Below are 18,659 nucleotides of genomic sequence, written 5' to 3'. Positions count from 1 at the left end.
TGTGTTATTTTATTTTATTTATTTATTCATGAGAGACACACAGAGTGAGAGAGAGAGAGAGAGAGAGAGAGAGAGAGAGAGAGACAGAGGCAGAGACACAGGCAGAGGGAGAAGCAGGCTCCATGCAGGGAGCCCGACGTGGGACTCGATCCCGGGTCTCCAGGATCATATCCTGGGCTGAAGGTGGCGCTAAACTGCTGAACCACCCAGGTTGCCCCATCAAATAGTTTAATACCACTTGCCAAACCTAAGAGTGAGTTCCTCTCTTCTGAAGGATAAACATTTTTAGAAAATGTCATCTTGTACCTTGTATAGAGGGCAGCAACAGCATAAAGATCCATGATCTAATTACTCAGTAATTTCAATTAGTATAGCAAACAAAAATGGAAGTAAAACACATGTAAGGTTAAAAAATTAAAATAAAATAGGAATGTAAAAAAGGAAAAGAAATGCCTTCCTCAGTCTTGTGCATACCCTCTATCATACCAAACTCTTCTCTTCAAAGGTAACCACTATTAAGTTCTTATAATTCCTTCCACAATGTATATGAGTGTATATGTCTATGCATATATGAATATATGAATAAAGCTTTTTAAATAAAAATTTATACATGGAAGTCATTATACACTGTTAAACATTTTTTATTTAATAATAAATCAGCAATGTTTTTTTTAAATCAGCAATCTTTTTTAAAATTAATTTTTCAGTTATATTTCACATAATTGAGTTATCTGAACTAACTCCCAGATCAGCAGAATCTGTCACCGTGAATATTACTGTGTTCTTACTGTCTGTGTCTGAGCATTTTCTTATAACATTATTATTTCCTATTAACATTATTATACAATGTACCTGCAATGGAACACTATCCTAAAAACAATATTAAAAAAAGCTATGTTACACATCACCATAACAGAACTTAATCATCAGGTAGGTATAGCAATGTTTCTATAGAGAATGTAGTTAGAGTTCCAACTTGGAACTTGGAATAATGAAAATGCCAGTTCAATCCTGTTTCTACTGGGTAGGAGACCTATGACCTTTATTTTATCCCACTAAGTTGAAGTGCACCTAAATATTTTTCCCTTAACCACCTGTAAGAATAAAAAAATATGATAATAATAACAAAACACCCCTGAGTTGATGGACAAAAGTCACTTACCTAAAAAAACTTGCTAAATCCAACATTTCTACCTTAAACACACAAGATGTCATACTATTTACAATCAAATCATTTAAAAGCTTTCGACTTGTTCCAACAATGTGTCTTACTTTTCCATGTAATTATTATGCATTAAGACTTCTAAAAATAATGACAATAAGGCCAAAATTTTAACCTGACATAAATCAAAATGACAATATTGAAATTGTTCAATGAAGTATTTCTCTGCTCTGTGCCTTAATCTTTCTGGTATGTTTCTCAAAGAATGATTTCTACTCCTTCCTCTGTATCAGTGTAAGCTATTCCTTACACCTAGCTGCTTTAGAGTATTCTTTCTCTAAAGTACCATCCCTACAATTATAATGTCTTTCTTCCTCTATTTCAAAAGAGCATTTAAAAAATCTTAACTCAAACTATCTAATCATACTGTTCTGTAATTTCACAGGCTCCCAAACAGATACACAGTGTTGCAGTATAATGGATTTACTTGGATTTTACCTTTAAATAATCAAAAATAGCAAACAATGACTTTTCTTAATCTGAATTAAATTTCATGGAAGAACAAGATCAAATACAATACGTGTTTTTACTAAGAATAAATTCCTACCTTAGGAGAAGTGGACAGATCTCTTCCTGCAGAAATAATTGTGTTTTCATTTACTCCTGTCTTTGGTGAGATGGCTGGTGGGGCTGGAGCTTTCCTTTTCACTCTCCTTTCAGTTTCCAGTTCTTGAATTGGATTTACCAAATTATTTGGAGGAAGAGTTGGTTTAGGTTCATAAAAAGGATTAGATCTAAATGAAAAGAATTATTGTTAAATGTTACTCTAAAAATAGTTTATTCCTAACTAAAAAAAAAAGTCCATTTATAAAACTAAAAAATACTGAAAATGATAAGAAACCCAAATCAGTGATAACCTATAATTGGAAACAGTCACTATTAATCTACTGTTTTGTTAGTGATTAACAATAAAATTTTTCCCCATTAAAAAGTATTTTTAAATTTTTTTCATATAAGGTCACACTTAGTTCTATTGTGTATAGATCCTTAGAAAAATGTTTATAGTAATATATTAAGTCCTATATACTCTCCACATCCAAGGAAAAGGAAATAAGATGTGGAAATATTGATTTGCTTTTTTATACTCCCCACATCAAACATTTTTTTTCTTGCACTTCATCTTTTCTCATTAGGGTAAAATGCATTTAGAAGTTCATTCAGCAAGGTTCTGTTAATAGTAAATTCTCCCAGGCACTGCAAATATCTTTATGTTACACTTAAATGACAATTTAGCTAGGTAGAAAGAATTCCAGTTGTCAGTTAACTCATCTCAGCACTCTGATATAATATATTAGCCCACCACTGTCAGCCTATTATTGCTCTTTTATAAGCCATCTTTTATCTTTGGGTGCTGTTAAGATCTTCTCTTTTCTTCTGGTTTTGAGCAATTTTACTAGGATATGTCTAGGTGTGGATATCTTTTAATTTATCCTGTTTTCAGGTTCCTACATTTCGTGAGTCTGAAGATGTACGATTCATTAGTTCTGAAAAATTATCAACCATTATCTCTTTGATAGCCTCTTCTCTATTTTCTCTGGTCTCATCTTTAGAAAATCTTATTAGATGTATGTTGAATTATCTTTCTCCCTCATATTTTAACAAATTTTCATTCCTTCTGTGTGATATTCTGGATAATTCTCTCATACCTATGATCCAGTTAACTTTTTCTCTCTCCATTTGTGTCTAATTTAATGTTCAATTCTCCATGAATTTTTCATTCTGATAAGCATTTTTCTTCATGTGGTTATGTGTAAAATACCTCAGGTATAGAGATTTGAGTCATTAATCACTTAAACATATTTACTTTATAGTCTCTATCTGATAAATCTATTAGTTAAAGTTCTTGCATGTATAATCTAGTGTTTCTTTTGTCTCCTGATTCTTTCTCTTAGTAAACTGTTTCCTTGTATGATTTGTAATTCTAGATTTCAAGTTCAGGGCTTAATCTAAGGAAATCCTGCATAGTCTGAGCTGGGAGTGACTTTTTTCAGTATTTTATATTTGTATTTGCCAAGTGCTTCAAGAGCCATTTTATGTGTTATTTTCTTGACTTGGAGGATCCCAAGTCACCCTACCAATGTAAGGTCAAATCCATATGAGGGTGCTCCTATGTGCTTATAACTTCTCTGGGAAGACTTCTCTATTTCTACCCTCCTTGTTAACTCCTTTTATGAGTAGATGAGTTCTTATTCTCATTAGTTATCCATAAACAAAAGTATCTGGCGTGTATGATGATTATTCTTTCCTATAAACTGCTATCCTGGTTCTTCTTTACTAGTTTGTTGCATTTTTTTCCCTCTAACACCAATTGATTCTCTAGAACCCTATGTATAAAGAATAAACTTTCTGAGTCCACAAGGCTAAGAACCCCCTGACTCAAATATAGTGATTATACCAAGGGAACTCCATCTACTCATCTAAGGCCTGTACTGATGATAGCCCTCTGTTTTAATTATGAATCCTCTTTTAACTACAACAGTATCAGACTCACTTAGAACTAATACCAATTATGTGCACCTTTGCCTAAGAATTTATATGTAGACAGTCATATCACATGAGACTGGGTACCACGTAGATAAGGATCAGAGACGACAATATATCCTACTTGTGATGTCATTCTTATGCTGTACTCATGACAATGATTAGTGTCTTGGGATTCCTTTCACTGAGCTGCTAGGGGACAGCCACAGAATTTCTCTCAACTCCGCTCAGAATAGTTGCTTTTAACTGAATGGGGCTGGCATTTCCAAATAAACCTGTTTCTTGTTCTTTCTCTTATGTCTGTGCATTCAAGAGAATAAGAACAGGAACTAGATACATACTTGAAAATTTGCTTTTCAGATCAAAATATTCTTGCCTAGTGAGTGAGCAAGATTTGCTTGAAGTATTTACATCCCATGTTTACAATCTAAAGAACGTGGGAATATCAAAGCAAGGAACAACATTAAAAAAATCACGTGTTCAGAAAAAGCTGAACATTCTCTCTGAAAAGAGATATGAAAGTTATCACATCTAGCCTAGAATGGAAGGCTTACCAATAACATTATTAACTAACATTAATAAAGTATTTATGCTGTGGCTAGGCACTCTTTTAAATGTTTCATATGTATTAATCCATTTAATCCTTACAACAATCTTGTTTCTTGGGCTAATTTTATTTACAGTCTCATACAGCTGTTTTTCAAATTCTAGAAGTAGTCTGAAGGGACATAAATGTTCAGAAATAAGATGAAAACAGCATTTTTTTTAAACTCCAAAACTTAAAAAGGGGAAAAATCTTTTTACCCCAAACTTACTGCTTGCCAACTGATGTTCAATGTTCCAGGACTGAACAGACCCATTTCAATCTAACTGAACTAATTCAGTTATACGAATTATTTAAGTGATATTCTAAAAAGTTGTTCTTGGTTAGATCTCTGTAGAACAATCTTCCATAGTAGTTTGTAAGATGGTAGCTGCCATAATAATCATTATTATTAATTTGTTATATAAATATGGCTAGTTTTAAAAAAATCTAAGAAGTGTTAGAGGGTATTTATATTACAAAAGAATTTTTGCTTCAAAGAAAAAAATGGCAGAACCCCTTAAAACAGGTATGATTCGTACACTTTATTTAACTTAATTTACAATACTCAGTTGCATGCAACTTTGATAAAACATATCTACTATGTATACAAAAGTAACTGGATATTGTCCTTTTTCTTTCTATCTCTGCCCATTTCAAACTACTTAGGTTTCCCTCTAACCACTTGAATATTAATATTCCTGTCAAAAGAAGGTAAGTGCAAGTAGAAAAGAATATCATGATTAACCAGCTGCCTTCCAAAGGTGGATCATAAAACTCCTATTACTAGAAACATAATCAAGATATGTTTCTTAAAACAATTAGAGCTAGGTTTCTCAATCTGTTTTACACTATGACATGTAATAAAAATGAAATTTGTAGAGTAAAAACATACGAAGCTGTTGGAAAATAGGGGCACCAGGGGATTCCAGCTACCCTGGACCACGCCTCACTGCAAGAAGGACCACAGGAATCAGTATCTCTGCACATTTATAATCTGTGAGAAAACAGTGTACTAGTCACTACCACTTGCTACGTACTAAATCAGAATAAAACAAACAGCTTCTACTTCTAAGGGCTTTGAATGATCCTCCCTATGGGTCAGACATTTCTAACTAAAACTGAGTTTCCTACTCTTCAAGAATAAACAGGATATGATTCTATTTATATGAAGTGTCCAGAATAGTCAAATCCATAAAGACAAAAAGCAGATCAATGGTTTTCAGGAGATGAGGGAAGGGAGGAATTGAAACTAACCACTAATAAGTAATGGATTTCTTTTTGGGGTGGCGAAAATGCTTTGGAGTTAGATCATGGTGATAGATGCACAACACAGTGAATTAATTAGCTATGAATCACTGCAGTGGACACTTTAAATATGGAATTTTATGTTATGTGAAGTGTATCTCAATAAAAAAGTGCTATTAAAAAATGAGTAGTACATATTATACTATAAAATATTAAATATATATTACATATGGTTATGAATATGCTCCCTTCTCTATAAAATTAAGTTTAATAATTATTGATCAATGCATTTTTTAAAATACTTAATACTTTTAGTATTTTTTTTAGTAAAGAAAAATTATTTAAGGAATTACAGAATTACAGAAAGAAAAACTCTAGGGCAGTCCCGGTGGCGCAGCGGTTTAGCGCCGCCTGCAGCCCAGGGCGTGATCCTGGAGACCCTGGATCGAGTGCCACATCGGGCTCTCTGCGTGGAGCCTGCTTCTCCCTCTGCCTGTGTCTCTGCCCCCCCTCTCTGTCTGTGTCTCTATGAATAAATAAATAAAATCTTAAAAAAAAAAAAGAAAGAAAAACTCTAAACTGATTAGAAAGAGGATTAACAAACATACTGAAAACAATAAAATATGAAGCAAGGATATAGTGAAATCTATAGTCTTCTCTCACTTTGAAAATTTATGTTGCTTTGGACAAACAGTTCACATTTCTTAAATGAGTGTGTAGCTTCTCTGAATAAAATTCATACAACTTTTCTTTGGAAATGGATATACCACCATACCAGAAATGATTTTATGCCGGACCTCAAAAGTCATTGATTGCATAACTGTTTTGAAAAAAATATTGCTTTCCCAGTTTTCATTTGTGCTCCATAAAGTAGCATGGCTGAACGTTAACTCCCAAACACAAGAAAACAGGAACCCATGTGGCAGCCGAGTGTGAAGTACACGTGCTACTAGCACTGAGGGGTGTTTACTTTCTCTCCTTGCTGATGGATATGCTAAGGTTCTGAAGGTTGTTTTACACATCAAAGGACTCAGCACTATTTGTTTGTGATAGTTTTAGGTCAGAGATGCAGGAAGAGTTTGGTAATGGAAGATGAGTCATACAGGCTGTTCACTTGATGAAAGGTCATAAGTTTATTATTGAAGTAAGAACAAATTTTGGAGACTTCTACTAATGTAGTCAAACCTGCAAACCTTTGGAGAAAAAAAGATGAGAAATAGTCCTTCCTAGACTCTCACATTAGCTGATGAGCAATCTTTAGAACCTGTATGTATATTCCTATTAAAAAAAAAAAAAAGCTGGTGTTTATAGGTTCCCTCTGGTAAGCTCAGATGATTGAGCAATTTAGAATGTTCTTTATTCGTGGGAAACTTGTAAAGACTGTGACTTTCATGTAGAAAAAAGAATGGTTAAAAGGAAACACCCAGTGATTCTGATTTTAGTTTTTATTAAGGCATTTTAAAAGTTTAAGCAAACATTAGATGTCTCTTTAATTTGTTAATAGGAGAGAGCAGGGTGTGTGTCTGTGTGTTGTGTAATACTCATGCATCTTGGAATGACTGAATGCTTGTACTTAAAAGTTTATATTTACATTCAAATACTCTAGGTGTGTGGCTATTACTCAGCACCTACACCACCCATGAGAAATTTTATTTTGATCACACATAAGCTATTTCAAAGAAAACAAATATAATAACGTTAGCAAGAGTTGAGCCAACTGTATGTTTCAACCCCTGTATAGTTATTAATTAGCATTGAGATCTAAACCTGGGTATGGAATCAGATGACAATTATGATTTATTTCTATGTACTTATAAAAAGTTAGAACTTCTTTTGGTTTAATCAAAACCTAACTAGGCCCATGGAAGCATGCTGCACATGTGAGGGTTATAGGCCATGTGGTGTAAAATCAGAAAAGGCTGAGAAATCAAGTTCCCAAGTAATAAGAAAACAAGTCAACTACCTCATTCTTTCAAACAAGTCTTTCAAATATTTGAATTTGGTTATTGTAGTTCCCTTAAATAATCTCTCTCCTAAGTCAAACAGTCCCTGTGCTCTCAATCACTGCTCATTTGATGTGGTTTCTGGACATTTTGATGACTCTGTTGCTCTACTCATGTAATGCTCTGAATCATTGATGCCCCTTGTAAAGTGTAGCATCCAAATAATGTTCAAAACAGAAGCTGACCAATGCATAGGAAAAAAATGACATTTCTCTCCTTAACACCAAGCAACTAACTACTCCCAAATTTCATACATCAAAGAAGTCTTTTTATTATTCTCCTCACAATCTAAAATAACCACATTTTTAAAAAATTTCCTATTAAACTGTATTTTTAAAGGAATAATTATTTTTCCCAAGGTCTAAGTAATCTTAGCACTAAAATTCACATATTTCTAAGAAAAACAAAGACCCATATAGTCTTACTAGAAGTAAACATGTAACTGCTATTCTGTTAATTCCATTATCTGTGCCATTTCCGCATCCATACCTAAAGACTGAGTTTGCTCCTCATGATGGGTTAGATTTTCCTGGTTCTTTATATACCTGATAGATTTCTGACTGGCTGTCAGATGTTGTGAATTTTATGCTTTGGGTGATGGATTTTCTGGTATTCCCTTTGGTATCTTTGCTATACTTGTGTGGCATGCAGATAAGTTACTTGGAATTATTTTGATTCTTTTGAGCTTTGCTTTTAAGCTTTGTAAAGCAGGCCTAAAACAACCTTGAGTCTAGGACTAATCTCACCACATTACCGAGTTGCCCTTCTGAGGACCTGACTTGATGTCCCATGTGTTAGGAACTATTCCTGGTCCCGGGATGTTTCTGTAAGACTCTTTGTTTTTAGCATTTCCTCATACATGCGCTGTCATGTATAGTCAGCTAAAGACTCAGAGGGAACCTTCTACAGTTCTCTGAAACTCTTTCTATGAGTAGCTCTCTCCTCTCTCATACTCTATCCACAATTCTATTCTCCTTGGTACCCCCAAACTGTCTCCTCTACCCATGGAGATTATTAGGACTTTTGGGTTCTTTCTCCCTGAACTAGAGGTGGAAATTCTCCCCTATAAAGCTTGGACAAGTACAGGGCTCCCCCTCTTGGTTTCTGTTCTCTCAGAAATCACTGTCCTGTGCTAAACAAAACCATTGTTTCATATATTTCATTCAGTTTTTTAAGACAAGAAGCTATATCCAGTCTCTTCTCCATCATGGTTAGAAGTGGAAGTTTTATTGTTGCTTTTTAACACACTCAGGGCCACAGTCTGCAGCCACACAGGCTGTGAACTGTATAACTCCAGAATATAACGTGCACATGCCCTTCTCCTATCCTCACCGTAGATTTGAGTAAAATGGCAGCCTTAATCATACTGACCTTTTATAAAGAGCTTGTAATCAACAACACTCATATATGGGTAAGAATGATAACTCAAATGAAGATAATTCCTAATTTATAATTGTTATGATCTTATTTGACAGTTGAACAAGTGTTCTCATCAAAACAATATCATAAATGATGATTTGGTTCCTACAAGAAAACCTAACGTCATTGAAGTGTAATGCCTAGAGTAACTGATTGAAAACATCTGCCATTCATAATGTTCCTGTGGGAAGACACAATTAGAATTCTAACTTGTGATTTCAATAACGCATTTCTCTCCATTGTTAGTTTAGGGTGCACATACATTCACATGGAAGAGCATGGGAGAATAAATGTCAAGATCATAAAAATTCAGATAGACATGAGATAAATACTATTATAAACTGTATATTAGAATGGGACAGATCTCTTTTTACCCATGTTACAGAAGCATCTCTTTATTTTTTTTTTAAAGATTTTATTTATTCATGAGAGAGACAGAGAGAGAGAGACACACACACACACACACAGCCAGAGGGAGAAGCAGACTCCACACAGAGAGCCCGACACGGGACTCGATCCCCGGTCTCTAGGATCAGGCCATGGGCTGAAGGTGGCGCTAAACTGCTGAGCCACCCGGGCTGCCCCCAGAAGCATCTCTTTAAATGTAGAAACTGACCTACGAGAATAGCGAAATAAAATGTACTTACTCATCCAATTCTTCTTCTTCTGTTTTAGAACTATCAGCATAGAGGTACTTGCTCATGTCCACAGGTCTTACATTTTTTCTTTTTGTAGACTGGGGAGGAGAATCTTTTATAGTTACAAATGTTTCTGGCTCATCAAATGGGTTCAAATACTGTGGAGTCTGTATCTCTTTAAAGGGATTATAGCTATTATTATAAAAAGATTCTTCTGATTTTTTAGGTGATGCTGTTTCAGTGATGGGTTCTATAAAATAGCAAAAAATGAATTAAATAAAATTAATATTACCTGATATTTTCTTATATTTTTAGTGTGTTCAAAAATAATCTTAGAATTAACACTCTATGAGGCTGAAAGAGTCAAAACAATAATATGTTTTAGAAGGGCTAAGTTCAGGTGTGTTACCTAAGATCTTTGTCTACTTCTCCAGGAAGGCTGCTCCCCAAAATGGCAGTTCTGAATGGGCTATTTTTATTATTTTATTATTTTATTTTATTTATAGCAGTAGAGGGGGAGGGGCAAAGAGAGGGAGAGAGAGAATCTTAAGCAGACTCTGAGCCCAACATGGGGCTTGAACTCACAACCCTGAGCTCATGACCTGAGCCAAAAATCAAGAGTTGGACATTTAACCAACTGAGTCACCTAGCACTCCTAAAATGGCATCTTTGGAATGCCTTTGTAGTTTCTAATATTATTAGAATTACCAGTATGCCAATTATTGAAATTTAAACCTTCTTAGAGGTACAATATTCTACTTATTGTTAATTTCATTTGACTATACTAGCTTGCCATCCTAAACATATTTAAAAGAAAACTGTTTTTGTTTTTTTTTTTTTTTTTAAGATTTTATTTATTTATTCACGAGAACACAGAGAGACAGGCAGAGGGAGAAGCAGGCTCCATGCAGGGAGTCCGACATAGGACTCGATCCCGGGTCTCCAGGATCATGCCCTGGGCTGAAGGCAGCACTAAACTGCTGAGCCACCCGGGCTGCCCGAAAACTGTTTTTAAGAACATAAAATAGATTAAATTTTGAAACTGTCTTTGATAGTTACACAAGCAGAGACCACTGAGGGAAGTGAAAATTCATTCTGGACTGTATAAAATATATTCCCACAGATCATCAAGTTTTTTTTTTGCAAAGCCTTCCAAGAATAGGATTCTGTATGCTACAGGACCTTAAATTTTTAGAGGTTTTAATGAGATGGCTGATTTCTTTCAATATAACTTTGATGCAATCGGTACTCTAATAACGCAAAGGACTAACATAAGAATTCTCAGGTAGAAAGCACTACATTATAATCATATTGATAAGCTGATAGACATGTTACATTACATCGAATTTTTCTAAATTTTATTATTTAAAATTTCATTTTGAAAACCTATGTACCCTTAAAAATAAAATTTTGACTCCCAGCACAAAAAGCACTACAATAGCATCACGTCTTCCAAAGATCCTTATGAAGTGCTTAGTACCACCTTTTTTCTTCTTATCTATCTTAATATTTTAAAACAAAACTAGAATTTGTAATAAAACTGTCCAACATTTAGTCATGAATTCCACTGATAAAAGCAAATGCATTCCCAGACTGGAGAAAAGTTTCAGAGAGCCAACAATCGCAGCATAATTTAAAAGTTAATTTTAATTATGTCATGCAATTCTGACAAATATCCTAGAAGGCAGAAAACTGGTTCCTGAAATTCTCAAAAACATTTCATAAGTGACACTTCAAACAATTTAATCCAATTATTATAAAAATTTCACGACTAACATATTTATGACTTTTACATTTTAAAGTCAAACTCCTTTTACTTATACTTTAGACATTAGCCCAGAAAAGTTATTTTGTCTTTATATTGGAAAAAAACACTCTGAAATGAAATTCCATACCCATGGAGAAGCAATTATAAAGTGTAAAAGAGAATTCATAAAATCATAATAAATACTGAAATGAATTTAAATAAATCAAATTTTAAATTTAAATTTAGAATATGCTAGAGAAGAGACACCATAACTATGTGACTGTTTAAACACCAGGATAATATTCAAACTTAACACTTCATTAGAATTTTTATAATAATGTAAATGAGGCATCTTTTTTCTCCATAGGGGAAGAGAGGCTGGAAAATTTTTACCTATTCAATTTTTATTAACAAATATCAAGTCTCAAATGCTTGAGACACTGACAAAACCAGTCAATGGAAATAAGATTTTTATTTTTACTTTCAGGAAGAGGACTGCAAAAACTGATCTAAGCAAATTCATCAGTTACAAAACCAAAAGCAAGAAAGCATTCAAACTATACAGCATGGTTAGATAACAAAAATGGCAACAAAAGAGAGTTTAAAATGAGATTATTTTATATAAAAGCTAACAAATACATTTAATAACTTTCTAAGAGGGTCACTGAAGCACAGAATGTCATGAATCTAAGAGGAGAATTTAAGCTATAAAAGCAAATAAAAGAACCATCTAAACAACTTCAACACATTATTTTGTCCTCCAATGCTTTTGTTACTTGAGGATGCAAATTTTTCATCAATAAAAATTTAAAGATAATTTCTAAAAAAACAAGTATTCTTCTATTATAAAATACTTAGAACAAAGACCCAAAGGCATGTATATTTAAAGAAAATATTGGTTGTCTCATATTTCTTTTAGCTCTGTAGGCATGGTTAAAGATTCTGAATCACACTGACTAACCTCTCCTAAATAGAAATACTGTATTATATGTTATCTGCTACTCCATTCTGTAAGTCAGAAAACAGACCCGCATACATTTTTAAAAACCATTTTTTATTTGTCTTTGAAATGGAAAGTTCAAATACTGATGTCTCAAAATATTTTGGTAATATTTTAAAAACTCAACATCCTGAGATCTATACAGTACAAAATTGAGGAGACTCCATGTGGTCAAAAGAAGACACTTATTTGGAATCTTAGCTCCAACTCAACTTCCATTTACCAAAGTTCTTGTTCAAATCAGTGAATTCCTCTGGGCCTCAGCTACCTAATCTATGAAAAGAGGCAGCTGAAGTAGATTACCTCTAAGATTTATTATTACCATTGACATTTAAAATACATTATTAATATATATAGCTCACAAACAAAATAAAATCTCATTAAAGTAAATTTAGTAATTTAGAATCTGTTAAGAAGAGAGAAGGTAAAGGATCAGAAGAAGAAATGGATTACAAAATTAGATTGCTCCAAGAGTAAATTCTGAAGTTAAAACCTCATTTTCACCATTACAGGTAGTAACAAAATTCTTCAAAGCTCATGCGCATTTCATAAGAGCAGTCTAAAAGATGTACCCACTGTTTAATCATTCTTGCATTTACTTTGAAAAAACAATTTAATTAAACAGAGGTCTCACTTCTTCAATAGCTCTTTTTAAATTATTATTATTTTTTTAATAGCTCTTATCTAAGGCTTTAAAAGTTAAAAACTACTTGATAAGAAAAATGACTCAGGAAAAAAAATTTCGCACACATATTCCTTACAAGTATGTTTTATATATGATCACAAGGTCAAAGTTTTTAATCTTCTTTTGGCTCCATGCTATTTACATGCACAACTTACTCTTACTGCTGACTATAATTCTCAGCCAGAGACATGGAGTGGGGAGTGGGACTCTCTGAGGGTGAGGACAGAGGAAGAAGCCATCCCACAATCCCAATATATTAGCATGTCTCACAACTTGACCTTACTTGGTAGGCTAAGCTAAGGAGACTTTACTATATGCCAGCTAGGTGAAATACTGTTATCTCTAACATCAGAGTTTTACCATCTAACTTGACCAAACAAATAGAGAATTTAAAAATAACCCCTATGTAGAAAGTGGGTGGAGAGGAAGGGTGAAGTAGGTGAAGAGGATTCAGATCACACTTTGGTAATGAGCACTGAGTAATAGAATTGTTGAATCATTGTATGGTACACCTGAAACCAATATAACACTGTATGTTAATTATACTGGGATGAAAAAAAAATAAGTCCCATGTAAATGTTTAGTAAAGGTTTCTTTTTCCCTTAAAAACAATTCAACGGAAACTATCCAGATTTGCTAGTCAATACAGTATCATCATAAACAAAAATTACTTGGAGTCCTTTTTAAAAAAATATCTTCCTACATTACAATTCAAGATAACTTGATTTTATAAAGACTTAAAAAGTACAGAAAAAAACTCGCTACCTTCTGAGTCAGGATCCCCAAATGGGTTTAATTCTGCTACATCAGGATCACCAAATGGATTTAAATTCACAGTGGCCAAGTCCTTTTCTGCTTCATCCAAAAAGTTAAGTTTGTTGATAAGCTCTGAAAATAAACATGTGTGTTAGTTCACTATGATTGCAGTTAAGTATAATTCTTGATCATTCAAAAATTATTTTGAATTCTAAAAATTCACACTAATAATACCTGCAAATAATAAGATACAGCATTTTACCTATGGCAGAATGCCATTCAAGTATTTTGTAGCATACCAAAATGTTCAAATAAAACAAATATGTGTATATTAATTTGAAAACTGTATCAGATAATGAATTAGAGAAACTTTTATTGGAATCTAATTTAACCCAACAAAAAAATGCTGACAGATTTTTAGAAAAATATCCTTCACTTCTAAATATGAATAATTCAAATGGGTTTAATGTAAGCAAATATTTAAAAAAACAGCATAGCTATGTAAGCTAACTGAAGAAATATGGTCATGTTGTATGATCAATTATTATCAACCACAGTCTATCAAGGATACTGTTATAAGGCTTTGCTAATGATGGTAAATTATGTTGTTAGCTGTTGGTACACTACAAATTACCAAAGAAAACATTCAAGGAAAAGCACAAAGACAAAACTGACAGCTAATAAGTACAGAGTGAAGTCAAGAGGTAGCAGGTCACAGTAAATACAGGCAATCAGAAGCAGAAAGAAAGGAAGAAAGCTCTTAGACCTTCAGAGGAACTGGCTGATTTAGCTGAAGGCATATTTGCTTGCTTTATGCAGTCATCTTGATCTTCATCTAAGCTGCTCAGAGCATTCAATTGGTTTACAATTTCTGTAAACAGAAGCCAGTCGAGACAAATGTAAGGTAAGGTCATTTAATTAAAGAGCCATAGAAGCATGCTGTTACTCAAAAAGACAAAGAGAGGAGATGTTTGGTTAATCACAAGAATACATTCAGAGGATGTTATTTTGATGGTATAACAGATGCATCTAACTGAAAGTTACCTTGTACTCGTATTTTAAAATAGAAAACAGTTTGTTAAATTTATATTATTAATATAACAACTATGTTAATAAACACAAAACAAATAACCCAATAGGTTGACTTTGGCTTTTAGCAACCACATTTTCTATTTATAAAACAGTGCTTTAAATGCATGTTAGAACAATAAAAAATGTCCCGATACTATAGACAATATGTACTATTTGTTTCATATTATAAATGAAAACTAAAGGTTTTAAGAGTATATCCACACAAATCATGAACAGATAAAGCACTTATGTTCTAGAATTTTAAAAATCAGCACAAAATAAGAAAAGGAGACAAAAAGTAGACAAAAACTACTACTTTCTACTCCTGTTTTCTAAGGCAATTGTTCTTTTAAGGGAACTCTTGAGTATTGGCCTTAGGAAGTCTTATAATTTAGCCAATAAAAAAAAAAAAACAGAACAAAGGCAAGGTTAGATAGAAAAATATTAAAATAAGATAGAATTCATTTTGTGCATAAATAAAATTTTTATTTTTATTTTTTTTTAATTTTTTTTTGTTTTTAATTTTTATTTATTTATGATAGTCACACAGAGAGAGAGAGAGAGAGGCAGATATAGGCAGAGGGAGAAGCAGGCTCCATGCACCGAGAGCCCGACGTGGGATTCGATCCCGGGTCTCCAGGATTGCGCCCTGGGCCAAAGGCAGGCGCTAAACCACTGCGCCACCCAGGGATCCCATAAATAAAATTTTTAAACATGAGTCATATATATTTTGGACAACTCTGAATATGTGTAATTACCATTCACTAAGTGAAAATTAGCTTGGAGAAAAATAATAAAAGCTTACTAGGGTATTCTAATTAATCCTTGCTGTTTCCAAAGTTACAACCTGGGAATAAGCTTAGGTATTAGGATAAACCAAACAGATCCAGATTATTCAGTGAGAAAGAAAATGGTTAAAAATAGAAAATAGTTGTAAATTCACCATTAAAAATTGTGTTCTTTAACACTGTAACTCTAACTATATATTCTAAATCTTATTTGAACTGAATCACAGAATACACAGCTGTCATAAGGTTGCCTTCATCATTTATTTGTTGTTGAAAAAATATTTATCACTCTGTGCCAAGTACTATCCTTGGAACACAAGGATGAAAAAAAACATACATGGTATCGTCCTGGAATTTACATTCTATAAAAATAAATGGAAACAGATTTAGTAAAATAACTACTAAATTATTAGTATTATTTTATAATCTTTGAGCTAAATATATATACACATTTAATAAACTTATTTAGTTCTTTTGTCTTGTTGAGAAATACATTTTACATGAATAAACTTTCTTGAGATAGTCAAGTAAACCACAGAACATAAGGAGTAAACACAATACCAACTGAACTCTTCGTATGATTTTGAATAGTAATAGATGAATAGTCAGACTTTATAAAATATCTTTTTATTCTGCCAAGTTTTAAACCTCACTCTCACTCAACCTACTAAACTTCTCATTAAGATAGAGCTCATCCATAAATTATATATTTTACCTCCCATGACTAATTATAACTTTGTAATTTTTAAGGAAATACAGTGGAGTAGAGGATCAGGGTTAAGTGATTACCAGTGCATGACTGACTTCTTTTCATTCAGGACTAATTATGTATTTTTAAAAATTTGCAAATGACTTTTAACTTTGAAAGCATGAAAAAAGAAATATTAACAGCAGCTAATATTTATTAAGCAGTGGGAAGGGCTTTGCATACATTACCAGTATTGATTCCCATAAATATCCTGAGGTATTATTACTAATTCCCAGATGTGCAATTACTGGGTTAAAAAACTTTACTTTTAAAAAAGATTTCCTTATTTGAGAGAGAGAGAGTGTGTATGCACACACATGCACATGCAATTTGGGTGGGAGGAGCAGAGGGAGAGAGGGGAAATCTGAAGCAACTCCCCACTGAGCATGGAGGCCTACCTGGGGTTTGATCTCAGGACCCTTAGATTACCACTCCAGCTGAAACCAAAAGTCGGCTACTCAATCAACCAAGCCACCTAGGTGCCCCTAGGTTTAAAAACTTGAAAATAATGCTCAAAGATTTGTTTTCTTTACATAGCTAACACATTTTAATTATTTTATATTTAATGTAGGTAGAAATCAATCATTTTTTAAAATACCTTATACAATGAGTAGCATAGGGAATACTGAATAAATATTAGACTTGGTCCCTACTGTCAAAACATTAATACTGTTCCATGGAGTTTTAGGCACAACATGGGCATTTTTTTTTTAAAGATTTTATTTATTCACTTGAGGAGGGGGAGGGAGAGACAGAGAAAGTGCAAGAGCAGAGGGGAAGGGCTGAGGGAGAGGAAGAAGCAGACACCATACCGAGCAAAGAGTCCATTGTGGGGCTCAATCCCAGGACACCCAGATCATTACCCAAGCAGAAGGCAGATGCTTTAACGGACTTAGCAACACATGGACCCTGGGCATTTCTTTAAATATTATCAAGATGACTCCATCACATGATTAAATTATTTATACTCATTTTTCTGAATGTTTAGAATGTTTTCTCCCCCTCATTCTTCTTTTAGTGACATCTAATATCACTGATGATCATTTCCTCTTTAACCCAAAATAATTTCTTCTTTCCATTGTTACTGATGACAGTTGTCCTTATCCTACTTTTCCTCTTTATCCATAGCTTAAATAAATCCTTACATTCCTCCCAGAACTTCTGCTTCTAGAACTTTCATTCATATTAATAAAGTAAAAGGTAATTCTGATTAGCTATATCAATACTCCCTTAATTTGGTATACAAAAAAATGTTAATTCCAATCATACAAAGAGGCAACCCCCAAAGAAATACCATTTACCTATTTAATAAATATTTATCAAGTACCTATTATATATCTTTGGCAGCACCCTCATGGCTTTCTATTTTTTTGGGAAAAGTAAGTGAAGCATTATACAGTATATGGTAAGTGTCATAAATATTATGATTGAGATATGCATTACAGACCATGTGAAACTGAAAGAGGCATATAGTCTGAGGTCAAGAAAGGCCTTCGAGGGACACCTGGGTGGCTCAGTAGTTGAGCGCCTGCCTTTGGCCCAGGGCATGATCCTGGAGTCCTGGGATCGAGTCCCACATCAGGCTCCCTGCATGGAGCCTACTTTTCCCTCCCTCTGCCTATGTCTTTGCCTCTCTCTCTGTGTCTCTCATGAATAAATAAATAAAATCTTTTAAAAGAAAGAAAGAAAGAAGAAAGAAAGGAAGAAAGGAAGAAAGAAAGAAAGAAAGAAAAGAAAGAAAGAAAGAAAGAAAGAAAGGCCTTCTGAACTTATTTAAATTTGAGCTAATACAAAACATTATTTATATTATTATCATTATTATTGTAAAAGAAGAAATGGAGAGCATTCTATAGGAGGAAAGGAAGATAAATAAGAATAAGACACATTTGAAGAACTCCAAGTCATTTGGGGTTTAAGATGCCAGGGATGGAAAATGGAATGAGATGAGGCTGGCAAATGTCCTACTGTAAAGATTACTGCAATCAAACCAAAGAATGTGAACTTTACTCTGAGAGTATAGGAATCCAATGAAATATCAAAACGTATATTTTAGAAACATCACTCCAGCAGCAACATGGTGGCAGCGCTTGGAACAAAAACAAGACAGGAAGCAAGAAGATGAGCGGTTCAGCATCTCTACTCCACAAAAGGAGGCAATCAATAAATATTTGCTAATTAAAGAATAAATTAAGAATAAAGATTTGGTGGTTAATTTGACATGAGGGATAGGGAAAGGAATCTAGGACAAGTGCCAGCTCTGTCTTGGGTGA

General features: G+C 33.5%; 1 protein-coding gene across 5 annotated transcripts in view; it reads right to left on the bottom strand.

Annotated features, from left to right (window-relative positions):
* Positions 1-18,659, bottom strand: part of EHBP1 (EH domain binding protein 1) — a 315,930-nt gene that overhangs the window by 161,897 nt on the left and 135,374 nt on the right. For all 5 annotated transcript variants that reach the window (XM_055328018.1, XM_055328020.1, XM_055328017.1 and 2 more), the window contains 3 exons: positions 13,792-13,914; positions 9,604-9,844; positions 1,770-1,956 (listed from right to left, as the gene is read on the bottom strand). In XM_055328018.1, coding sequence (XP_055183993.1) covers positions 1,770-1,956; positions 9,604-9,844; positions 13,792-13,914 — 551 coding nt within the window. The remainder of the gene's footprint in view (positions 1-1,769; positions 1,957-9,603; positions 9,845-13,791; positions 13,915-18,659) is intronic.

This window comes from Nyctereutes procyonoides, unplaced genomic scaffold (genome assembly GCF_905146905.1).
Source record: "Nyctereutes procyonoides isolate TBG_1078 unplaced genomic scaffold, NYPRO_anot_genome, whole genome shotgun sequence".
Lineage (NCBI taxonomy): Eukaryota > Metazoa > Chordata > Mammalia > Carnivora > Canidae > Nyctereutes > Nyctereutes procyonoides.
Note: the sequence above shows the minus strand (reverse complement) of the source record. Positions and strands in the feature narration are given on the sequence as shown.